Source organism: Pteronotus mesoamericanus, unplaced genomic scaffold, assembly GCF_021234165.1.
Source record: "Pteronotus mesoamericanus isolate MK-2021 breed Mesoamerican mustached bat unplaced genomic scaffold, CSHL_Meso_final contig_20, whole genome shotgun sequence".
Taxonomy (NCBI): Eukaryota; Metazoa; Chordata; class Mammalia; order Chiroptera; family Mormoopidae; genus Pteronotus; species Pteronotus mesoamericanus.
This window is the reverse complement of record NW_026555085.1, coordinates 85,581,797-85,608,585: the sequence shown is the minus strand read 5'-3', so window position 1 is coordinate 85,608,585 and position 26,789 is coordinate 85,581,797. Positions and strand designations below refer to the sequence as shown.

At 41.2% G+C, this 26,789-nt stretch overlaps 2 protein-coding genes across 2 annotated transcripts in view; one reads left to right on the top strand and one right to left on the bottom strand.

The window, feature by feature from the left end:
• ARFGEF3 (ARFGEF family member 3) overlaps window positions 1–26,789 on the bottom strand; it is a 160,253-nt gene that overhangs the window by 96,739 nt on the left and 36,725 nt on the right. Inside the window, exons 3-5 of the mRNA XM_054570026.1 lie at window positions 23,316–23,397; window positions 19,779–19,910; window positions 2,393–2,461 (exon numbers count right to left, since the gene is read on the bottom strand). Of these exons, the coding sequence (XP_054426001.1) occupies window positions 2,393–2,461; window positions 19,779–19,910; window positions 23,316–23,397 (283 nt within the window). The remainder of the gene's footprint in view (window positions 1–2,392; window positions 2,462–19,778; window positions 19,911–23,315; window positions 23,398–26,789) is intronic.
• PBOV1 (prostate and breast cancer overexpressed 1) lies at window positions 11,034–12,484 on the top strand. The gene is given in 6 exon segments (XM_054570110.1): window positions 11,034–11,091; window positions 12,067–12,119; window positions 12,121–12,144; window positions 12,146–12,291; window positions 12,368–12,420; window positions 12,423–12,484. Coding segments are annotated over 6 exon segments (396 nt in total).

The following is a 26,789-nucleotide window of genomic DNA, read 5'->3' as shown; positions in this document are numbered from 1 at the left end:
TACTGATGACCCATCCTTTTAGGGTCATGGTCATAACGTTACTTAGTGGTAACTTGGTAACGCAGATCGTCAATCTGCGGGTCCCTAATAGCACTGACTGGCATTTGCTGCGTGGCCAGACCTGTGCTGAAAACTGTTTACGTGGATTCTATTTTTCTTATCCAATTGGCACAACCACACGGTGGGATCGTTCTGTCAGTACTGCTTTTACAGAGAACCGGCAGGAGCCAGGGTGGTATCCAAGGCAACAAGCTGGGGGGCGGGGGGCGGTGTGGCTGAGCCCGGTTCCCACCTGAACACAGCACTCCAGAGCCCCTGCTTTTACCTTCAAGCTCCAGGCCTTTACCGTTTCGTCTTTCTCAGGCTGCAATTTCCCCCCACCCCCCAAAAATTTCCTTTTTCCTTTCTAGGTTTTGGTAGAGGCGACTGTGCTTTGTTGTTTCACTCTATCTGGACAGCCCTACCAAGTCCTTACTCTCGCTTCCCGAAACCCTCAGGGAACACCCTCGACTTGGGTGGTCCACAGTACTGCGTGTCCACTGTCCAGGAATTACATGCCAAATCTTTCAGATTCCAATCCAAAAACTGATTCCTGTGAGGGTGATAAAGGCAACCTACTCCTCCTCTTGAGGGACAGTGAGGGCTTCCTGGTGGCCCTCCCTGCAACTTAGGTTCTGCAACAACCTGGGCCTTCCACCCCCGCCCCCAGGGGGACCTGCTGGACAGTGACACGCTGCTTTTCCCTTCTTGTCCTTCACATGGCAAAGGACTGACGGGCCTGCCTCTTATGTGCCATCCCTGTTTCTTGCTGTAATCGAAAAATGCAGTGTCATTTTTAAAAGCAATGGGGCATCTAAAATAGTCAAATTTGGAGAAACAGAGAGTAGAATCATGGTTGCCAAGGGCCGGAAGGGTAAATAGAGGTACTATTCAATGGGTGTGAAGTTTCAATTATATGAGACAAATAAGTTCTAGATCTGCTCTACAACACTGTGCCTATAGTTAACATTACCATCTTGTACACTTAAAATTTTGTTAAGAAGGTAGATCTCATTCTAAGTGTTTTTACCACAAGAAAAAAGGGAACTTACAAATAATATGAGTGCTCATAGGTAGAACTTAGAGTTCAGTTTAAAATACACTGCTAGCTATTCTCTTTCTTTACCTATATGGAGTAAAACATATAAATGTGTTAAAGAAAAGTGTCCTTTCCATGTATATAAATACACATTTGAGAGCTGATTTATATTGTAGTGAGAGGTCAGCTAATTACCTGCTTCTTCTCTTTTTGATGTACACATAAAAATGTTATGTGTGCTCAAATAATTCTCTCTTAATTTTCACCATTTAATGGTACATAATACTGTAAAAGCCCATGGATCGGCCAACATAAATCCTACTCACTACAATATTACCTAAGTGAGCTGATGGGTATGTTAATTAGCTTGAGTGCGGTGACTATTTCACAATGGACACATATATCAGAACACTGAGTTGTACGGCTTAAACATATATATTTATTTGTCAATTATACCTCAATAATGATGAAAAAAGAAAACCTGTCCGAAGTCCTTAGAATCTACCTGGCATCCTCAATAAACAGTAATCATTATTATAAAAACAAAAACTTGTGAGCACCAATAGGCTTTCTTTTCCTCTGTAATTTCAGAATGCAGAATACCATTGCCTCGTTAAGGTCTGAATGTGTATGCTTGTCAAAATATACAAATCCTAAAGATATTCTTTTAAAGAAGTGGAAGAAAAATTACTCTAAGCATACTAAAGTACAGCTTTGGAATGATGAGCTTTCCAAAAACCAAAGGCTTATGCCAGGCAGCCAGGAAGCCAAGTTTTCTGCTGGACACACCCATGGAGTGCTGGAAGGTACCATTGCTCTAGGCTGCAGTACAGGTGGAAAAGGGAGGGCTTTCCACGACAGCTACAAAACACATTCCTCAGGGTTTAGGAGACAGGAATGGAATTTAATCAATAAACATCTCTCTAAATCCATACTTGCTTTCTTAAAAACTTAAAAAAAAAATCAAATCTTTTTCAATTAAAACTTAGGGAAAACAGACCAAGACGTAAGGTGAGATGCAATACCTAAGTGTGGCAAAGTCGGGAGAACCAGTACTGTTATTTCCAGGGTAAAAGCCTGAAGTGAAGCAACACAAAGCATGCAGAGCGCCATGACTCAGGATGACGGGCCACACAGCCTACTTCCCGCAGGTCCAGCCCTTAGTGGGAATTCCCCACAGTTATGACCAGGGAAAGGCTCACCCCACTGCTGGGCTCTGCTTCACCCCACTATTTATGCCAGCTGGGGAAAGCGGCTGTAAGCAAGCAGCACAAACGCGGGCGCACGTAGAGCTGGGGAGCTGCGGGCACTCACCTCCGCAATCTTCAGCACAGCACTCCCGTTCAGGTCAAATGTCGGGGTGTAGGTAATGCAGAGTAAAACCTTTACCAACAAGGAGGTGAGGGAAGAAGGAAGAGAGAAGGGGTTAAAAATGTAGAAAGTACTGGTAATTCCACATGGTCTCTGTGCAGTCCTGCTTATGATTGCTTTGCTCTTCGCTTTATTGACTGTGTTGCTATTCCACCCACTGCTCTCTAATTAGTGGTCACACATTGTCCAATAAAATAGAGAGATACTGTAAAAGTAAAGGCTGCTACCCTCACCCCCAGGGAAGGACCACTGCAAGACAGGCCAGCAACAGCATTCCCCAACAACTCCAGGAGGTCTGTTTAATAATAATGAAAACTAAGTGGCCAGCCTCAGTGCTGGGCGCTATACACGAATGACCTAGATTGTTTTTTAAGTATGTGTCATGATTATTGTCCTTATTTTACTGATAAGGAAACTGATGCTCAGAACAATTAAATCAGCTGCCCAGGATCACTCAGGCAACAAGTTGTGGAGCTAAGCTTTGACCCAAGTCATCCGACTCCACGCCTTGAACCCCTTTGCTGTACTGTTGCTTCTTCTTCCTAGATCAAGCCTTACTGTACTTTCCTGTTCCTGTCCCCTTCCCACAGGGGATTAGAAATTGTTTAGTGGGCACTTTTCTCTTCCCTCCTGTAATTTCCCTCCAAATGCTCCAGGATTTACTTATTAGTCCCAGGTTCCCTTTATTCCCCAAGATATATAGACAGCAATTCGGTGACATTTGCAAGATGTTTAATGACCATTAAAAATCTCACTTTCTACTTGTAGAGCTATTAGAGAACAGATCGATGAAAGCCTGTGGCATTTTAAGAATTGCTTCTAATTTCAGAGATAAAACGTCAGGCTCTCCCCTGTCCATTTGATTTCTGACGCTGCGACTTTGCTCGCTGGTAGCCTGAGACATCAAGGTGCCAGTTGCTGCTCCTTAGTCCCAAACCCAACAGCCATGTCCTGCCTGCCCCTTGGCCTGTTGGTGGCAGCTTTCCAAGAATGTCTCCCATTGGGTCCTGCTCAATTCATGCAAGAGCACTGAAGCCTAGCAAATTTACTCGACACAGGTTATACACCTCATTGGCACACCAAAAAGTGCAATTGTGGATGGGACAAGGAATCTCTCCTAATATCTCCTTCTGAGTCACCAACCAGGCCAATCCTAGAAAAGCAAATACAAGGTCGGTCCAGAAGGTATCCAGCCACATAATATGAAAAGTAGAGACATTTATTGAAGAAGATACGAGATACAAAAAACATTGTACACAGGACAATGACACTTCAGTCCCCTTCCAAGTAGGCACCTTGGGACCTCATACAGTTCTCCCAGTTGTCATCAGCTGCCCCATCGTATCTGGCTGAATCTCATTGACAGTCTGAAATCTACTCCCTTTCAAAGGTGATTTTTAGTTTTGGGAAAAGTCAGAAGTCACAGGGTGCCAAATCTGGGACATAGCAGGGCTGAGTCACCTGGGCGATATGATGTTTTACCAAAAAACTCTGCACGAGATGTGAGGCATGAGCAGGTGCACTGTCGTGATGGAGCCTGCCAATCACTAGTTGCCCATAGCTGCAGCCGTTTTTTGTCGTTTTGCCTCTCTGCACTCATTGCATCATCCCCAAAAGCCTTCTGAACCACCTGAATAGTTTCCGTGGAGCCCAAGCTCAATGGAAAATCTGATGCAGCTCCATCGCTCTACTCACTCAGTCATTTTGAATGTGATGGCCATGGAGTACACCTGCTCACTCAACAGTGTCTACTGCCCCCACGGAGTAGTACAGTGAAGGCATAATTGTTCACGCATGTGGATTCCAGTCCACTCTCCTTGGCTTCCAGGTTACATCAATGTTGGGCGAACTGTTCTCATTATATTAACAGCTGGACTTTTTCCAGACAGACCTTGTAGGTATGAAATTAAAAAAGGAAAGTGGGGGGAGGGTTTGCCAAGGTTACACACATTAGTTGTGGGTCTGCTCCTCAGTTTAAGGTGCCTGATATCCAAGAATCAACACCTGATAAAAATCGTTCCAATGCCATGCTGGCTGGAAGACAAGGACGGTGGGGGCAACTGCTCTATGGCCTCATAGGAAAAGGCCTTCTTCTGCTTAATGACTGTCTTTGTGGGGTTGGGGTTTGGTAGGCGAGAAAACTGTGGGGAGCAGAGTCGCCAGGACTGGCCTGGGGAGAGATCGCGTCTTCTAATGCCTCTGTGTTAGTTGCACCTTTGCCGGAAACCCTCCTGTCCTGGACTCCTCCTCTGCTTGTTCCTCACATCTCTCATTTAGCTGGCTTCTTTCAGGTCTCAACTAAAATGTCCCCACCACCGAGGCAGCCATGCTCTCTATCATGGCCTCTATCACATCTCTTCATTTCATTTACTTCAGAGCATGTACCAGCCTCATAAACTAAGGATTTGTTTACTTATTTACAATCTTCCTAATAGACTACAACATCCATCGAGCATCTGAAAGGTCCTCAGTCTTCATCATATGATGCTTTCTTTAGGTTTTTGCTGCTTCCCACACTTTCCCTTTCTTGAGTGGTATTTCTCCCCCCCACCCCCATGTTTATGGCAGGCGAATGGGAGGGTCATTGGAGGCGGTGGTCTGTGGGTGTGGGGAGGTGCATGCGTCCATTTGGGTTCTTGGATTTATAGGTATTCACAACAAAGACTGGCAACTGGCAATTCTGTACAATATAAAATAATGATGGTTAATAGTGTTCCCCAGAGGACTGACGGGATTGACTTTCTGCCTTCCATCCGGTGTACATTCATACCAAGTGCACAAAAGTAGGTTTGAAAAGAAACAATAAAAAACCCAACCCAGCTTTCTGTGAGCAAGAGCTGCTTTTTGGAGGCAGTGGCTGGAGGAAGTGGGAGCAGTGCCTATGGTGAAGTCTTCAGGAAAGGCTCTGAGTGGGCAGCATTTAGTAATCAAGATCCTCGGGGAACAGGGGAAGCTCTCTTCCCTCAGCCACAGGGAAGCTGGGAAGTGTACAAGGAGGCCTTGAAGCAAGATCTGCAGCAGACAGGCTCCCTGCACCCACCCAAGGCTGATTTTGTTCAAAAGATCTTTGAAGAAAGTCTTTCCACACCTGATGCCTGGCCACCAATACCTAGAGACTCACTGAGCTCTATGCAAAAACTAAGCACGACGACGACGGAAGGAAAGTGAAGCACAGTAACAAAGCGAGATCCAGAGGCTCGCACAGTTTGTTGTGTTGGAAGCACAGCAGGTTTTAATTACAGGGCTGACAATGCCCACGGTCCCCTGTGACTCACAAGATATATAAAGGGCACACAGTGTCTAGCAAGGATGATGCAGCAGACAGAAATGACTTATCAGAAAGGCTCAACGGGAAAACAGTTAATGTGCCCAACACCTAGCAAGCATTAATTCACTGCATTAAAGCACAGCCTGGATGAAGGGAAACTTAGAGTGACAACAAATTAATTTACAGTGTCTGACTTTCACTGCATATTGAGAGGGCAAAAATTTTAAATTCACATTCTGAGCACGTTGGCCTCAAGGCAAACAAGAACATCTCAATATCAAGGGTAGTTCTATTAAAAATACACCCCTCATGGGGTCCTGAAATCATACTGACTACATTACCACTGAACAAAAGGAACGTGAGGGAGAGATAAGCAGCATCTTGCAGTCCAGCTGGGTGGCACTGCCTCTATAAATGAGCTAAGAGGATGGGGGGTGGGGGAAGGCCCAAAGTCTTCCATTAAAGGGAAAAATCATTACAAAGCCTACAAAAATCACTAAAAAACCCCCAATAATCGAAGAGCTACTATGTGTAAGAAGCAACCGCACAATTTAAAATGTGTACAAGAAACCTGGATTAAAAAAAATGAGACTGGAAAGGAGAAAATGAAGCTGATTTATTTTAAGAGTTGGTACAAGTGAAAAGAAATCTGGCAATTCAGCCATGCCAGAGAAAAGCCATACACTGCTTCATCTCAGTGAAAACGTTTTTATGTATAGGAAAAAAAAACAACCCATAGTATATATACAGGATTTGGTACTATCCAAGGTTCCAGGCATCCACCAGGGATTTTGGGATGTATTTCCCACATACCAGTGGTGGTGGGGACTACTGTATGTAATAACTTTGAAGGTTAGAAGACACATGACTGGAGAAGAGAGACTTTGCCATGAGATGACATATGAGTAAAGCTAAAAAGCAGGTTGAAACCTTATTGCACATCAATTTAAATGCCCTACGTTAAGTGTTTTGCATGCATTATCTTCGGGCTGGTCAGGCCAACAAATCTCAACTAAAACTAATTGTACTGAGGCAAATTGGAAATCGAAGTGATAAAGCAGACACTTTGTAAGGTGTCGATGAAGTTGAATACAGATTCCAGTCATTCCTGTGTAAATGGACTGACTGGGATGCATCTGGCAAAGGGATGCAAGGAATTGCCTGAGCAGAAGGCAATGGCCACTGCATTTGACACCTGGGATTCCTCCTACCACTGTTCTCCTCACTCACTCTGATGTTCCGGTCAGCCTGGCTAAAATCTCTCCTACCTCCTCCATCCCATGTGCTTCACAACGCTTTATATTACATATTAATAAAGTGACATATTTTGAAGAACAATGATATCCCTTGTTCAAAATGCATAATACCGATATTACCGCTACAGATGTGACAATCACAGAATGGACAGAAAATGTAAAAGCCTTTTTCTACAGCATTTACTTGGAGTTGTGTAGACATAATACTTAAATTTGTGTGCCCTCTCCATCCCTTTAGATTCATAAGCTCCTCAGTATTCTAGTTAGGTCTGACTTTTTGATGCCCACCATGTTTACAGCGCCTTGCTGGCCCTGGGAAGCCTGGCGAGTCCTGGCCCAGGCTCCATCCCTCCTACCCACTGTCCACACGACTAATCCGCTTCAGGGAGTGTCGGTCGTCAGTGGGACTGTGCACCTATGTACGTAGTTATTGTTGTAAAATGTGTAGACAACGTGATAAGACAGCACGGTTGAAGAAAATTGCCCTGGGAACCTGAATGTCAAATCTAGGTGATCTGATTGGCTAAAGGCCATTTTTGCAACCATGTACTGATGTTTTCAGATGACCTGGTAAGAGCAATCAGGATTTGGTAAGCCTCCTTTCAGGACGTCCAGCCATCTGGTGGGACCTCAGTCTGGACAGCAAGAAAACCACCTCCACTAACCACAAGGCATCTCCCATGAGACTTATGGAACGTTCTCTCTGCTGGACATCTTCTATGCTCTGCTGAGAACCTATCTTTGCCACTTAACATAGTAAATGGTAACTTGCTTAACATGTTTCAAATATTTCATTTATGCCAAAGTTCCAAATGAGTCCTTAACAGGACCTTTCCCAGGGAGTAAAGAGGTGATTCTTGAACTTATTGGACAGCAACTGCGTGTCCACTTTGTATCTCTATCTGTGTGCTGCATTACTCAGGCTCCCATTTATTTATGCAACAGATATTTACTAGAGGTGTTACCAGGGGTCAGATCTGGCACTAGGAGTTGGGCATATAGTGAACACAAAAGACCCCGATCCCTGATCTTGCAGGGCTAACATGGTTTTGAAGATAGTCATAAAATATGGGATTATAATAAGTTGTTATGAGCATTATAATTGATAAAGCAACCTGTGCTCTGGGAAAGCTTGTCAGGGTCCAGCACATAGTATACTAGTTGTCATGCAGTTTTTTATCTTTTCCTGGAGGTCTAAATTTAATACTTTGTAACACATGTAATTAGTAAATTAAACTTAGGAAAGAGGACAAGGGTTCCATCAAGAAGCAAGTTGATTTGGGAGAGTCAACCTACCAAAGACACATCGAGGATATGGGGGCACAGTGAAGGAATAAGGGATTTTTTTCCTCTTTTTTAAAAGATTAAAATTATCTTAATTTATAGATGAGTGCTCCTGAGGTGATTGTAGTTCCATTTTTCTAAATATCAGATGTTATTTATAAGTCAAACCAAATAAAATCATCTACTAGAGCTCAGAAAAGTATCTAAAAATTAGAGTACAGCCCACAGAAGGCCTTGTCTTTCCTTGCAAAGAGAAGAGCAGAGTCTCTTGTCATCCTTAATGCCAGGCACATTTCAAACCCCAGCTGTAGTTCTGGTTGGAAGTTTAGCTTCGTTACTTAATGCATATTTCCTTCTGGTCTCTCATGTATATTGGCTGGAAACTTCATTAAATGAAAAGTAATTGCATAATTCCTTCTCTTTAGAAAAATTCTGGTTCTTTTTTTACTTTGTCAAATTCAGCAGAAACCAGGACAAAAATGCAGTGACAAGCCTTTCTCTTAGGTGCCAGGCATGGCCAACTTTTGCACGTGCAGCCTTACAGAGACAGCGGCTCAAAGTGTACCTGGGCCATGAAATAGAGACAGTTTCCTTCCCTCCCAGTCCACAAACAAGCAACAAAGCAGGCTCCATCTTCTGCAGAATGGCAGAACGTATATTTTTAGAGTAGGGGCGGGGAGGCACACACCTACAGTTCCAAAGAACATTTTCTTATCATCTATTTTTAAAATGCAGAAGCCCAAGATAAGCATGGTTTCCATCAAACTCCCTCTGCCTCAACATTACAGACAGACACTTTGGGTCAAATAATTCTTTCCGTGGGGGACGATCCCATGCATCCTAGGATGCTTAGCAGCATCTCCAGCCTCCACCCTCTAGATGGCAGTGGCAGCCCTTCCCCCAGCAGGGACAACCAAAAATGTCTGCAAGATTGCCAAGTGTCCTTGGGGAGACAAAGTGGTCCTCTGTTGAGAACTACTGTTTCAGGTCGTTTTATATCCCCCCCAAGCCTTGCAGATGTAGCTGAGAATCTCTGCAACATTACTCTGCTTCCAGAAGCCCCAGAGCTACAACCCAGGCCTCCGGGTGGCCGAGGGGGCGGGGGGACCTGCAAGGGACCACTCGTCCCTCACTGAGCTCCAGAGATCTTGGGCTAATGGTAGCAGCAGGTGGTTAAGCTACAGCCCCAATCTTTATTTAGATCCAAAAACAATACGCCAAATTATGGTACTGCCTGAAACTTCCATCACTCATCACTTAAACGGATTTACCTTAGGCTGTGGTAACAAGTAGTTAGGAAAATCATTTCATCTGGCTCAAATTGCCCAAATTCTGGCAAACAGCTCTTCTGAGGGATAGTCTTAGTCAATAGGAGATTTTGCTAGAGTTCCTGAGTACCAAGTTTGGAAAACATTTCAAATTACTCATTGGTTTATGGCCATGTCTCAGGTTGTCTTCTGGCCTTTATTAGTTGCCACTAGCAATAAGTCTGACATTCATTGACTCATCAGATGTGCCCTTAGCACCTAATTCCAGGATACACTGTACCAGTAGTATCTGTAGAAAAAAATATATAGATATTAAATTATAATGAACTGAGCTATTCACTTGAACAAATCAACCTTTCTTATTCTTCCCTCTAAAGTTATTTCTGACTAGAGGTCTCACGAATGTATTTCTAAGTTTCCCCCAAGTTTCAGTCCTTAATTTCAGTTTCTAAATATCACAAATATATACAATTTCATGAAAATCACAAGAACTTTGCCATGTCTATAACATCATAAATAACTAAAGCTTCTTCCTTATCTAATCCTTCATCATGCAACCATTAAAATTATACTTAAAGAAATACATATAGCCATGTGAGAAAAGCTTATACTCTAAAGATAAGTGAAAAGCAAAAAATAATATGTACACAATGATATAACTGTAAACACATGAATGGATATGATTAGAAATGACTATATAAAATATGATTAGAATGAATATACAAAAAAAGTCATGTTGATGGGATTTATGATTAATTTTTTCTACTTTGGAAAGCCCATAATGTTAAACTGTTGTATTTCTTTGCATTATTCTTTTAAAATATTACATCTCTTTAATATTTGACCCTATGAACTCACACACTCTCTCTCCTAAGCTGGCCTTTTGAAACCCATGATTCAGTCAGAAACTCTAGCTCCAAGTCCTGTAATCGTGGCTCTTCCCTTTCCCTGAGCCTACCCACGTCACTGCCAGTCACCAGGGCTCCTGCTCTCTCTGCAAAGCAGCTTGGCGCAGTCAGCTGCACTTCTCTGCCCTCAGCTGCAAGGGACCCTTCCCATCACCACCAACCTGATTTACGTCCTCGGGATCTCTCGCTCGGGCCCTTACAATAAGACATTTCACCAGGGCCTGTGACTTGGTGCTGATGATGTCCATGCCGTCCTGCAAAACCCTCCCCTCTTCTTCCCACCTCACTGTCTAACACCCAGCTCTGGACATGCCACTTTCCTGCTTATTCTGAAGGGCCTCTCGCATCGGCTTCCCCCTCCCCTCCAGGACACTGCTCGCTGTCCATCACGAATCCCAGTTTACACCCCAAGCTCCTCCATTTCCAACACTTTCCTTCTCTGCCAAGAATGCTTTCCCTCTCAACATAATTATCTGAATTCCACACACCTTTCAAAGTCCAACTCAAATAGTATCCCCTCCTTGAAATGCTGATCTGCCCCAGTGAACATGGTTTCTCCTTCAGAATTTTCTCATTAAACTCCTTCTGCTGCCTTGAAGTATGGTACATGTGCGCATCTTTGAACTATGGAATTATTATACAATTACCTTGAATTATGGTAAATGTGTACATCTTTGTCTCTTTCTATTAGATTATAAACCCTTGTCTTTGAACATTTTGCTTTTAATTCTACACAGTTTTATATATGGTTGGTAATAAAAATATATTCACCGAACAAACCAATGAAAATAAAGTCTAAAAGAAAACAAACTTAGAAGTTCAATTAATGATCTTTTCTAGTTTAATATGTAACAAATTTATATTGACCTAATCTCATAGCTGAATTTTTAAGAAGAAAATGTCACAAATATGTCTCAGGTAACTCTTTTACTCCTCCTTTCTCTTTCCCTCCCTCAGACCTTCCCCAGAATGGTCACCTTATCTCAGACAGTCTCTACTCATATATACATGAAGCTTTTGATGATTTTATAGTCAGTGCTTATAGACATGACCTATCAAGCCCTCAAGATCAAGTTTTGAAAGAGCTAAAGCCAACCTGATTCTCTATATGTTAAACATTCAATAATTAAAAAGCTCTTCTAGAGTATTTGAATATTAATTCAGCTTAGTAGGATGGAACAGAAACTTCCTGGCACAGAAAAATAAGGGGGGTTTTCTGTAGGCTGTGGAATCACGACTAATGGTTAGGAAATCTGGGTGGATAACTGATATATAATAATTCTCAAGCTTCCTTTAAGCTACAATTCAACAGTAGTAAATACGATGAGGTCCTTTTTTAGAAATTAGAAAAATGGTGAAATACATACTCTTCTATTACTATAAAAGAAAATAACCCTGTTATGGGCTGTACAGAGGGAGGCAATAGGGGAATACAAAGATAAGATGAAGAAACTCATAAAGCAATGGTATTTCTAATATTCTGGTTCTTATTTTGAAGCCAAAAATATCCCTTTTATTATTATGCTACATATATTCTTTTCTAATAACCGTAACAAAAACAAGAGTTAACACGGACCATTGTTGTAAGCACTTCTACTATATTAACTCATATAAAAATCCCTACAATGCTAAGAGGTATGCATCATTATTATTCACATTTTACAGATCAGACAATTGAGGCACAGCTAAATTAAGTAACTTCCCTACAGTCAGCAAGCATTCTAGCTCCAGAAGCTGTGCTTTTACCACTCTGCTACCAGATACTTTAAAAAGAAGAAAAAGGAAAAAGAAACTTTAAAATGATAGAGTCCAGTGATTGTTTCTTAGGACAGCTCCACCATATCACTCGGCCACTGTTGTAGGCACACTTGGCCACTTAAAAGTTTCCTCAATGAATTCCTATCTCCTATAAGACATTTCTACTCTCTCATTAGGTTTCATTATTTTTCACAAACCATATTACTCACTTTGACCTTGCAGTTAACTCAAATACACATCTAGACTGTTTTCTTCTCCACCTATCCAAGACTACACTTCCAAAGACCAGATAAACTCCTAGCTTTGCCACAAAGCCTTTCCAGAGACATTTAAATAGTTGAAAAAGCAATTCTGCTACCAACAACTGTGTAAGTCCCGCCAAATAACCGAACCATTCCAACTTCCATTTTCCTGTAAAAAGAAGGATCTGATGATGTATAAGGTTGCTTCAGTTCTAAAGTCCAAACCATGTTGGTCTTTCTCAGTTTTGAATTCATGCAGATTTTTACCTATGATCAAAACTTGAGTTTCTTTTGTTTGCCATTTACCCTGTTGGGCCACTGAAAACTATCGCATGTTTTCCTCTCCTCTCCATTAGTCAATAACGGAATTAGCAAGCAATTATTAAGCCATATGCCAGATGCTGTGCCAGGCACCAAAGGCATAAACAGTACTAACAGCATGTAATTGGTTTTCACTTACTACCTAAAGAAATTTTGTAGCCAAGCCTGAATCAAGAGTTTAGGACTAACTCGTTGGAGAGATTATAATGTGGTTCCCCCAAAGAGGCCATCGCAATAGATATTTGTGGATTAAACGGTTGAATAAATTGGGGGCTCTCCCTGCTCTACTAAGAACTCTAAAACATTCACAGTAAATGTTGAAGGCCTCTACATCTATACATGCTTAACAGAAACCACGGGAAAAAGTTTTAAAACATTTAGCAGAGTTGTTCTCAAATGTGTTCAAGTGGTATGGCACTTGGAAATGGTGGTCTATTAAAAAAAGGTATTAATAGATAATGTGAAAATATCTTCATTTCAAAGTAATGTATAAATAATTTAAAGGAAAATCATACTTTTAAGTTTTTATTGTTTTCTTCTCACTTTTTCATATATTTTTATTATCTAATAGAGTCACACCAAAGGATAATGCAGCTTGGAACAAAACAGTAAAAGTTTTATCAGTGTGTATACGAAGTGAAAAAAAAACTATCTTCAGTCTTCACAGCGACAAGAGGGAGGGCTCTATGAGAACCATTTTCTTAATGGAATCGCATATTTTAGATACTTCCTGCATTATCTGCTGAAATAGTATGTTTGTAATCATGGCAGATCAACCTCCAACAACTGTACATATGAAATTAAACATTTTTCAAACACTGGATTTTTCCTTAATACTAAAGATTGCTGCAAATCTTTAACATGTCTCGGTAGCTTTAGACTAAGCTGGGATTCCATCTTATGAGAACGCAAGACAATTTAGCCATTTCACCCTCAAACTTTGCTAATGATCATTCATTAATCAGTGGCCAAAATATGAGACTCTGCCATTAAAATACTGTTGAGAAGGGATTTAGAAACAGTCCTTCCATTTGGCCTATTTCTGACTCCCAGATCAAGGCATGGGCTGCAATACTGGTACATAATTTAACAGCACACTCTCGTCTCCACTGTATGCCCAGAGTTCTAAATGAATATCCTGAAGCTTGCTTGGGTCTACCAGCTCTGCACACGGTAAGCCCTTTTCCTGTGAGTCATTCACTTTTGTATTTTTTATAGACATTCGGTTGGCTTTTGTTATGAAATATAAAATATTTCAACAGTAAATGATTTTCCCTTCCCCCAACTTTTAATATTGCTCTCTCTCTCTCTCTCTCTCTCTCTCTCTCTCTCTCTCACACACACACACACACACACACACACACTCAGAGCTAACAGCTAATTTGGTAGGAAAATGACTCTGAGTCTTTCTTCATATTTGAATCTATGTAAATAAACTAACAAAGAAATACAATGTCATGGGAGAGTATAGAAAACACACAGGACTTCAAACCACTTCCAGCTCTGCTCCTTGTTAGACTGTGACTTAAATTTTCTGTTCAGTCGTCTTTAAATTGTCTTTCACAGACTTAGAAGGCAACATAACCCACTGTTTAATAATACAGGTTTGGCTCCAGGCTGAATTACAGTTCAAATACTGGCCCCACCATTTAAGTAGGTGTGCGATCTAAGTATGAAAGTCAACTACTTACCAGAGTGTCTGATGCATAATAAATGTTAAATAATCAGCTCCTGTCATTTCTCCTTTGAAAACTGTAAAGCCCTCCACTGATACACATTTCTATTACCCAAAGATGTGCATAAAATAAGATGTCCGATAAAGAACACACATCAAATGCTTTCTCAGTATCCAGTATCATATCCTGCCTTATCTACAAAGCTGGCCTGCCCTTCCCGGATAGAGTGCTCTCATCTCTGACACCCTGACAGAGGCAGAAGGCCAGCCTTTATTCCCCGTAGTCTTTGAAGACTCAGATAGCTGTATTAATTAATAACCTCACTGAAGGTTACCCATCAGAAAGAAGGGGGGAAAAGTCCCAGTCGCTCTAGTTGGAGACATCATTCGTCATGTACCTGACGTCTGTTAAGTCTGCCTGGCATTCCTGAAAATGGCACACACCATGGGAAGATATTACCAAAGCAGACAAGTATTTAACCTAACTATTAAGTAGCTCCCTGCTGTCTACTAATTCATTTCAAAGGTAATCTATCTTCAGAGGAACCTACAATTTTGACACTTTATTTGCTCAAGCTATAAAATATTTATTGGGATTCCATGGCTATTTTAATAAATCAGGGTTGCCCTCTCTCCCCTCATGTTGGATAGTAAAACCATGGAGAACCGTGCCTAGTCTAAGTGATCTAATTTCATTCCCATTAAATTTGTCAGAAGCAAGCATCTTTGATTTTTTTAACCCTACCATTGAAAGCCCAGGGCCTTCGTTCTAAATGAAAACACCACCGTCAGAATCTTGGGTTTCATTATTAGTTAGCTTCTGTTTAATCTTATGGAAACCTCTAAAAGAGGAAACCATATTATTTTCTCCCCAGGAATTTAATACAATTGCTATGCACTCTTGAGAGTGGGACATGGTTCAATTTCTCATGTTTATAAACATGAGTAGATAACAATAGATGAGTAAAATGCATGATAGAGCTTTTTTTTTTTTAAAAAAAAATAGCACCTAGGATTTGTTATAAAAGTGTACAATGCTGTGGTTAAACAGACATACACAAGACATACACAGTGTGGCTCTCTCTCCTGAGTAGTATACTCAGAGCAACATTTGAAAATGCTTATTATGTCTCATTTTAAAAGAATTTCTACACTGTAGTCTCCCTTTATCTGCATGGGCTATGTTCCAAGACCCCCAGGGGAGACCTGAAACTGCCAGTAGTACCACACCCTATATATAATTGTTTTCTTTCCTGTGCATACATACCTTTTCACTTAAAGGAGGCACTTACTGGCTTCTTTGGCATATATGAATTGCCAGCATCACTACTCTTGTGCTTTGGGCCATTATTAAATAAAATAAGGGATACTGAACACAAGCATGTGATACCACGACAGTCCATCAGTTAACTGAGATGGCTACTTAAGTGATGGGCAGGCCACGTATACCGAGTGAATTTACTGGACAAAGGGATGATTCACATCCCAGAAGAGACAGTGGGATGTTCTGAGATGTCATCATGCTACTGAGAGTAGCACCCAATTTGAAACTTAATGAATTTTTTATTTCTGGAATTTTTCCATTTAATATTTTTGGACTGTGGTTGACTGTGGGTACTGAAACCGCAGAAAGTGAAACCATGGATAAGGGGGAATTACTTTTCCTCCAAAATATTTATTTAAAATGAGTGGAGGATTTTTACAGGAAATATCTAGTCTCAATAATGTATCATGAGAATGAGTTATGTAGAAGCACCAAGAATAAATTAATATACCCTTCATATGTAATGGGAATCCAGTCTTTCCTCAGAGGACTTATGCAATTCTTTTTTAAATATAATTTTTTGGAGAACAAGTGACAAAAACATTTTAATGTGGTAACGATATTAGCAGAACAAGTACCTACTTAAAGAGTTTTTACCTAGGTCATTAAAAGTATTACAGAATTGCAAGGCAAAGGAGTGCACACTTCTGCAGAGGACTATAGTAACTATGGAAATGCCTCCTGTAGAGACAGAGGGTGTAACTTATCATTTTTAAGCCAAAAATGCTCTACTCTGGATATATCTTCTTACCCAACCAAGTAATCTAAATCTCCGAAATTGGAAAGATCATGGAGCACTCACTTGCAGGCAATCACAACCAGACCACCACCTCCACAGTTTCATTTGATGCTAATACTCATATCACTCTAAAGTCCAGGTATCTCAGCATTAATTTTCTAGCTCTTGGCTAAAAATGTTTACCTAAAATAAAGGTATCGTACAAAAAAAAATCAGCTTAAGGCTAGATTTGTTGTGAATTGACCTTGTGCACTATTCACAGGACTGCAAATTGGTGCAGCCAGTATGGAAAACAGCATGAATATTCCTCAAAAATCTAAAAATAGATGTACTATATGACCCAGCAATTCCACTTCTGAGTATTTATCCAAAGATAAGGAAAACACTAATTTGAAAAGATATATTCACCCCTATGTACACTGCAGCATTATTTATAGTAGCCAAGATATGTAAGCAGCCTTGGTGCCTATCAACAGATGAATGGATAAAGATGTGTTTCTCTCACACACACACACACACACACACACACACACACACACAATGGAATATTACTCAGCAACAAAAAACACGAAATCTTGCCATTGCGACAACATGGATTGACCAAAAGCATATTATGCTAGATAAAGTCAGTCAGACAGAGAAAGACAAATACTGTATGATTTCACTCTTACATGGAATCTTAAAAAAAAAGGAACAAAACAAAAACAGAAATAGAAATAGAGACCAAAATGATGGTTGCCAGAACAGAGGGGAATGGGTGAAAAACATGAAAGGGAATATAATCAATAATATTGTGATAAGTTTGCACGGTGACAGATGAGAACTAGAATTTGTGGGGAGATCACATTGTAAGGTATAAAAATGTCTAATCACTATCTTGTACACCTGAAACTAAGATAACTAATATAGTTGTTATTGTACACCAACTATACTTAAATAAAAAAATATTTTTTCCAATTCCAACGTTGAACTAGTTAAAAACAATAGCATGCCAAAAAAGCCCTTATATTTTTAAGCATTTTGGAAATCTAATTGTAAAGAATGGCAGCCCAGATTGTTGTTTTTCTTTCTGACAATGTCTGATTTCTTTGTAGACATTAACCACAAGTACCATGGTCTAGTATGCTGTCATTAAAAAGCCTATTAAGATGGCTTTTCAAGATTTCCAGTAGAGTTAACATGTGTCAACTACTGTCTTCAGCAAAGCTAGCAGAAGGGACTGCTGGGCTGTTATTTTTTAAAGCGAGTATATGTTTTCAAAACAGGTGTTACTGTTGACATGACCATTAAATATCCTGCTTCTCCACAGCTCCTAGAAAAACAGGTACTTTCTCTTTTCTCATTTTAATTTTTAATATAAATTCCTGTATCCTACAAATAGTCGTATGCCTGGGGGAATTTCCCGAATAATAGGAAATCTGGAAGGTGTGCCTCTCAGTATGACACCAGAGCTCACCCCCCCCCCCCATTATTTGGAGACTTACTAGCAGAAGGACTCAGCAGACTAGACCTGGAAGCTGCAAACACAATTAACATGGGAGCTGGGCTTGCCTCTCTCGCAATAGTGGCCAGGAGGTAGTGGGGAAGTAGAACAAGTCTAGAGGTGGTTATTCTTTGGTTCCTATAATTATACTACTGCTAAAAACATATGCCAAAGGACAGAGCAAACCTGTATATTCCAGAATCAAAGAGAGTTAAAGGCAAATGAGATCTTCAAGATCTGCCCGTTCAGGGAGGCTTGATGTTTACCGTGTATAGGAATCGTCCTAGTCCCACCCCTGAGGTTCTGACTCGGCAACAGGGGTTGCAGTTGCAGAAGTAGGAAGAGTACTGGGTAATATATAACATTTTGAAAGCACCTGCTTTGTACCAAATAGGGTGCTGAGTTCTTTACAAATACCACCTTATTTAATCCTCACAACAATCCTATTGGGTAGATGCTACTACCCCCATTTTACAGATAAGAAGATCAAGCCAGAAAGGTTAAGGAATCTGTCCAAGGAAATGAGTCTGCTAGGAAATGAATAAGGATTCAAACCTAGATGGGTTGGCTTCAGAGTCTGAGCTCTTCATTAATCCCTACCCTACACTGCTCACCAACAGGCTCAGCGTGGTCCCAGGACATAAAGATAATGTCATGACTGAAATCAATCTTCTCTTTCTTGAATGGAGACACTGAAACCCAGAGAAGGGAAGTCTCTTATCCAAGACAAAAGTCCTTCAGTGCGCTTCCAGGAAGAAATCCACCATTTTATGACACCAGCTGTACTTTTTTTTTTATCCTCACGTGAGGACATTTTTTTTTCATTGCTTTTTAGAGATGGGGAGAGAGAAACAGCGATGTGAGAGAGAAGCATCCATTGGCTGCCTTCTTGTACATGCCCCGATGCGGGGAATGGAACCTGCAACCTAGATATGTGCCCTGACTGGGAATTGAATCTGCAACTGGGACTATGATCCAACCAACTGAGCCACAATGGTCAGGGCAACATCAGCTGTTCTTAACCTTCCTCCAGGTAGAAAATGAGCATATGGCATTAGTAAAAGCCAGCCTGCTGATCCTAGCGCTGTTACTCTGACCCAGGTGCTGTTCTGAGTAGGCTTTCCATCCTTTTCTGCCCAGTTCATTCTTCACTCACAGGATATGACACTTCAGAGTCAGAGTAAGAGGCTCCCAACCATGGTGATTCTCAAGGGAGGGAAAAGGGAAAGGGGACGGAGAGATGCCATCCCTGAAAGGGGAGCAGCAACTCGAATGTGGGAGGTCAGGGTCACATAATTTGAGCAGGGGGAAAAAAAAGATGTGATTCTGATATGGTCCCCAATTACAGTCTTCCTAAGTCCCCTAAAGACTTAGTCCCCTTAGAATAGTCCCCTAAACCGACTATTCTAAAACCTTAGTGTATGTTGAAATATCATTAGCTCTTTGCTTTGTTTTAACACACACACGCAGGCAGAATACCCAGAATGATCAGCTCTATCCCAAGCTAGGACTACCCACATACATTCTCTCAAAAAGCAATCAATACTTTTTCCAATATTTGATATGCATGATTGGGCCAAAAATCTTACAGATGTACTGAAATAGTGTCTTTTTACTTAGCTGTCCTTTCTGTTCAATAACCAACGTTACTCTGGGGGACCACAAGCAAGGATAATAACAAAAGATGAACTAGCATGACCACTAGGCATAGGCATTTTCCAGAAAACAATGACAGCTGTGGGGCGGGGAGCCAGACTTTGTTCCTATGCTAATGACGCAAACTGGTAGCCACGTCAAACTGACCTTCATCACTTCCACCTGCAGGTCTTCGTTGAGGGACGGCGTCACTTTCACAGCATTCAGGATCTGATTGAGCAGCTGCTTCTCGTCAGAGTCCGTTTCCATGGATACAAACCTCTCTTCTGACAGAAGCTTCTGTAAAGAGGCACAAGGCAGTGATCACAGATAGGCCTTTCCCTGCTGCCTGATTCTGTTGTATCTTAGTATGTACTGAGGATAATTTTTCTTAGGAGACATGTAGCTGGAGGCCATTAGGGAAGAACTCCTGCTATGTGCCATTGAAAAGAGAAAAAAAACACACGTCAGACCTTTGGTAAATGGTTTTTGTTGGCAAAGTCTTTTTCCTGGTATTAGCTAATTCATTATAAATTTTAACAAGAGAAATTCTAAGTGGTAGGCATAAAGGTTATTTGGGTGATGGACGTGGAGGACGAATGTGGCAAGGTGAACCCACCCCTCACAACAGTCATGCTCACGCACACTCTTCTTGAATGGAGCTCCGTCACAGGAAAGGAGAAGTCTTGTAGACAAGTTCCTTTTCTCAGATGTTTACTTTTTTACTTACTACTGTGAACTGTCATTTACCCAGGAATTTTTCATGAATCCACAATTCTTAATGTATTTTCATTAACAAATGAATCTTACAAAAACCTATCCGAGAAGACAGTCACGCCTTGACTGGTGTGGCTTAGTTGATTGGGCGTTGTTTCACAAAATGAAAGGTTGCCGGTTCGATTCCCAGTCAGGGCGCATGCCTGGGTTGCGGCCTGGTCCTTGGTCAGGTTGTGTATGAGAGGAAACCAATCAATATTTCTCTCTCACATCGATGTTTCTGTCCCTCTCTTTCTCCCTCCCTTGCCTTCTCTCTAAAAATAAGTAGATAAAATTTTTAAAAAAGAAGATGATGATGATATTCACTTTCATCAGGTTTCCCATGAGTCATTACACCTCACAGGACAGCCCTTTCCTCTTTCAGGACCACTCCTGCTTTTCATAAAATTCTTAAGATTGTACCCAACCTGCCTGCCTACAACTTCTGCTCCCTCATCCTTCCCTCGAGCCACATGGATTAAGCTTCTAAAATATTTGAAGTCAGCTATGAAGTCCGCCCAAGTCTTTTCTTCTCCATCTTAAACCTCCTTGGGCACTTTCACTGACACAGTTTCACAGATGCTCTCCTGCTCAGCATGTGGCCTCCAGAGTGAATGTAATACTTCAAGGGCGGTCTGACATTAAAGAGTAGTGTGCCCTGAGGTAAACTTTGGGCTGTAGGTGAGTATGACATGTCAATGTGCTCCTCCTTGATTAGAGGAGAGGAGGAGAGGAGGGAAGGGAGGGGGAGGGGAGAGAAACACCATGTACCATTCTGGTGAGTGATGTTGATGACGAGGAGGCTGTGCATGTGCGGGGGCAGAGGTATGTGGGAAATCTCTGCACCTTCCTCTCAATTTTATTATAAACCTAAAACTGCTCTAAAATAATCAAGTCTTTTTTAAAATGATTAAAAAAAATACCCAGGCTGGTGTGGCTCTGTGGATTGAGTGCTGGCCTGCAAACCAAAGGGTTGCTGGTTTGATTCCCAGTCAGGGCACATGCCTGGGTTGTGGGCCAGGTCCCCAGTCAGGGGGCTGCAAGAGATACAACCGCACACAATTGTTTCTCTCCCTCCCTTCCCCTCTGTCTAAAAATAATAAACAAATAAAATCTTTAAGAAAACAAAATAAAATGATAAACAAATTAAAAGATGGCAGAGAGAAATAATAAGAAAGGAATGGGGTCTTTGGTGGCACAACTGAGCTACAGCACCAAACGTATAACTGCCCACCTCTAGGATTCTGGTTACGTAAAGTAATTAAATGTGTTTATTGCCTAAAATCAAACAAATAGTAATTCATAGCTTTAATCACATTCTCAGATCAAATTAGCTTAGTTGTAAGTCATGGCACATGATGCATTGCCTTACCCAGTAACTCCTAATTCCCATTCATGAGGGCTGAAATTAAGCTCTTCTCCCCTCAGTCTGTCCTGGACAGCTGGATCTGTGAGACCCAGTGAACGCCTTCCTATGAATCTCTGTTCAATCTGACCTTGGCCAATGCAGTGCACAGTCACAGCTGTGAAGAACTTTTGGATTCTGATTCATCCAGAGTAATGACTCCCTCTTTTAGTTGAACACCGCTGCAGATCAGGACAAGTAAGGCAAACCTCCCTCTCAGGACTTGCTGGCATTTTGCCTATATTCTCTCCAAAGAGCTTTCTCACTATCATCTAGCGCATGCAGGGCGGCTCAGAGTTAAAGTTAATAGACAAACCTCTTAATAATTACGGCAATAAAGACTGGGAAGCCCTAAAAAAAAAAAAAGCTTCTGAAGTTAATGGGAGGTAACAAGAAATGGGAAGAGAAAGCTCATTGTCCTCCAGGTCATGGATGTTATCATAATGAAGCAAGCCCTTGAAGTCTCAGTACTTTAACTTAGAGTGTCGGAGGGTTAAAAAAAAGGAACTAAATGCAAAATCTATACCACGCTAGAGAAAAAGAGAATCAGTGGCAGCTCAAAACAACTTCCCATTCATTTTTATGGTTGGCCCAATTATCTTGCAGACAAGCAAAGGGTTTTAATAACATTATGGACAATAATTGAAAAATTTCTAATGCTCTTGCATATAAAACACTATCAAATTCCAATCCAGTGGGGGGAAAAAAGAGTCCTACTTCTCTTACTTTTTCAAATGTGTTAACTCAAAAGGTATTAGGGACCTCTCTGAACCTAGCAGGCTTACAATGAAATCGTGAACACTGATGTGAAAAGACATCCTACAACGCTGCTGTGAGTCCACGGCCCTGCTGAAAAAACCGCCGCAGGCTTGAACTGCACAGCGCTTGTCACTTAGAAACCAAACCACTTAAAAAAGTCAATGCATTTACATAGTCATCTCCTTTGCACTGCTGGGATCAGATCTATTATGTAATGTGTAAAACACAAATGAACAAATGCTCAGAGAAGGAAATGTGTTCAAGCAACCTGACTTTTCTTATTAGGACAGATTTCTTTTTTTCTCCCCAATCTTGCTCTGGAAGCAAAACACACTGATCCATTTGCCAACCTAACTGTAGAGTAGAAAACAAAAAATCTTTCAGGTGTACCATCAATTTTCATGACACTGAACCATAGATGTTGAGTGTATAGAAGATTGGAGTTGGTATGGAGCTTGAGGCATCTCTCTTGAAATTCTTTATTCTCCCGGAAGCTGGACATCACATACAATATTTCATTTCTGTGTAGGCTTAGTTGGGTTCCAATGAATCACCGTGTGAGGACAAATGCTCAACAAGATAATGCTGTGCACAGAGAAATGCTGATAAATATTTTTAAAAATCTTATTATCCTCTGTGGTTATTACCTAGTTCGACTGAAATTGTGTGTCTTTAAACAGCTCGCATTTAAAATATTAACTATTTGCTCTTCCCATGCCAAAGTGGCCTGTCAACTTCTATTGCAACTTCCCCGCCCCTGCCAACGCAGTCAGTGAGAGCCATACCTGTATCCCTGCCAAGGCATGTTGGGCCAGCTTCATATTCTTGGATTCCAAGGCCAACTGGAGAGGCAGCAGGCATTTCTCCCTGGCAAACACATAAATAAGGACAACATGTGAGCTCAGCAAAGTTGGCAGTCAAGTGATAGAAGCCTTATGCACACCCTCCCCCCCAAGTGCTGCTCCCCCCCACACCCACACAAACTATAACCAATTATAAAAATGCACATGAGCTTTAAAAAAAAAAAGACATGGCACACACACAAAAAAAAGTTGTGCTGAAATGACAGTGTAGCAGCAGCCTGCCTTCTTAGCATGGCTCCAGGATCAGCAAACACAAGGGCTCCCAAACGACTGTTTCAGTGCACCAGTGATCACAGGATGGGAACCTCACCGGTTCACGAACATGCCCTTCTCTTTCCCAGATGAACAGGACTGCTTGTACCCACCCACCCGGGATATACAACTCCAGGGAGCGCCGTTTACATGGATTTCTATGTCTTGCTCATTCCTCTCCCTCCCTTAGGAGGTGACGGCATCTCCACCACTACCTTGCCTCATCAGTATAAACTGATATTCTATTTACTTGTCCATTTCTCCCCAAGTCAATGTGCTCAATAATCATTTATAATTTTTAAAATGTTTTCTTCAGTCTCCAGTAACAGTATATATGAATCTTTGGATGGATTCTTAATAAACATATTTTCAAGACAGAAATACAAATGAATCATCAATAGCTTTGACCAAGGAGATGTAACTGGAGTCATGGAAGAAACAAACAAAATACGTAGAGAGCTATTTGGATATTTTAAAGCTTAAAGAAAGTAACTGGACACTAAAACGTGAGCAATAAACTGAAAGGACTATGAAGAGAAACATATCTGTTGGAAGTATTCACTCTAAATAATTAAACAACAGACCAAGAATTTTAATCACCCCATTATTTCCCCATGGAGTTACACTGGCACAACAAATGAAATGTTACTTAATTCTGCAGGGTTCTTCCATCCCCATTGAAACCAGAGCAGCCCCATTGTTGTCTGTCTTATATTTTCACCATAAACTGAAAGAGTCATCGACTTTAGAGAGCACGAAAGCCACAGGGTAAGACTACAGGATTTCGTCTTCGGGGAAATAAGGGTCACCGCTGTAGAACACAATGAAACAGAAGTTAATTATAGCTCTGCGTCCTTCCCGTCCACCCTGCAGCTCTGCCGTTTCTCTATGGACTCCTCTGTCAGCAGCTCACAAGAGATGAAGTGAGAGTCACAGACACTCCCTAATACTGGTCACAAAGAGAGGACAAAACAGGCTCTATCACAAAGAGCATTCACCTTCCTAATCCTTCTCACCTCTCCCCTCCCTAACTGGCTGTTACAACGTCCACTGTTCTATGACAACTGATTAACACTAACGCCATTTTTTTATTAGCTACCTCCTTTGACAGATGAATTACTCAACTGTGTTACTTCCAGTTGGGCAGCTATCATCATCGGCTTGTAACAATTACAAGGCAAACGCTATGCTGCAGTCAATTAAAGCAGGAATAACTGATTTTTCCAGCGTTGTTTCTTTTATTTGATCATAATCAGTTTATAAGCTTGGAAAAATTAACTGGAAGGGAAAATGGAGTGAGAAGTAGGAATAGTGGGCAGATGGAGTATTAACAGAAGAACCACAGAACTTCATCTGTAAACACTTGAAACAAATTTCCACCTGGGCTAATTCACTGTGAGAGAACTTCCATCTCAAATTCAGAGTCGCACCTGTCAATGTGGGCCCAGTACCAGCGGGCAAGTGTGGAGGTCCAAACCTCCTGTAGTCTCATAGCCAGGAGCAGGGAAAGCCTCTGTTGAGTGGCCATGTGCTGAAAACGCAGGAGTATTACATATTACTCATTAGACCATCCAACAAGAACAGAAGCCATGTTCAGCAGCAGCAAGAACGCCCTGGAAATGGCAAGTGTGCTAACCCTTGGGAAGCAGTGTTATGTCTGCACATAAACAGGTGCACACTCGTGTTACTGCCATCTGCACTGTTAGTCCTCGAAATCCTCACTCCACTCTCTCACCTATTTATTTATACACTCACACGGTTTATACTGCAGACCTGAGCCAGGTTGTGGACAAATGCCAGGACTGCCAGGTTGTACCACGAATCCAGGGTACCTCACTGAGTTGCTCTCCATGCCAGTCATGGTCACCAGGCAGGACTGGAAGATGTATTGGGTTCATCCAGGTATTGGCTGAGTTGAAAAGTATCAGTATTTAGTGGGGGAAAAAAGGAGCTGCAGAATCACACAGTCCTGGATTCAAACCGTAACCATTTATAAGTTGTGCAATCTCAGTCATGATGGCTAACTCTATTGGTCTTAGCTTTTCAATCCATAAAAAGGGCATCTTAAAAATAATCCTGCAGTTACAGTAAGAAGTATGGATAATATATATCCAGGGTTGGCAAACTTTTTCCACAAAGAGGCAGATAATAAATACTGGGTTGGCCAAAAAGTTTGCTTGGTTTTTTCCATAAGATGACTCTAGTAGCGCTTAGTTGTCTTTAACTTCATTTGAAACAACCGTTAGATTGTACTGTGACAGCTATCATATCAACATGCACTTTAAAAAATTTATCAAAATTGGTGAATTTTTGTGTGGCCATTTTAATATTGAAGGTGGAAGAAAATATCCAACTTTTTTTTCATATTATGCTTTATTATTTCAAGACAGGTAAAAATGCAACTGAAACACACAAAAAAATTTTTGTGTAGTATATGGAGGGGGTGCAGTGACTGATGGAACATGTCAAAAGTGGTTTGCGAAGTTTCATGCTAGAGATTTCTCACTGGACAATTCTCCACAGTTGGGTAGACCAATTGAAGTTTATAGCGATCAAATCCAGATATTAATTGAGAATAATCAATGTTATACCATGCAGGAGATATACTCAAAATATCCAAATCAATAAAGGTATTGGTGAAAATGAAAAATGTGTCTTTTATTTAATGGAAAAAACTAAACAAACTTTTTGCCCAACCCAATATTACAGGCTTTGCAGTCCATATGGCTTCTGTCCTAACAACTCAAGTCTGCCATGGAACAAAAGCAGTCATTGAGGATTCGTAAATCATTGAGCGTCGCTATGTTCCAATAAAACTTTGTTTGCAAGAATAGACAACTGCCCAGATTTGGCCTACTGGCTGTAGTTTGCCCAGACCTCTTACAGACAAAGGCCCAGCAGAGATGAAAATTTTCAGCACCAGACACACAGGTGTACTTCTGCCATAGTATCCAGGAAGATTTTGGATGGGACATGGGGCTAACTGTCCTGACAGGGTGGTCTTAGTAAAACCAATTGTAGCACCAAGATCTCTCTTAGAAAAAAAAGTGCTTTGAGGAAGCAGGCTGAGAGATTTCATCTGGGCACTGCACCAAGGCACTCACTCCACCCATCCAGCCAGCCATTCAACCAACATTTGAGTGC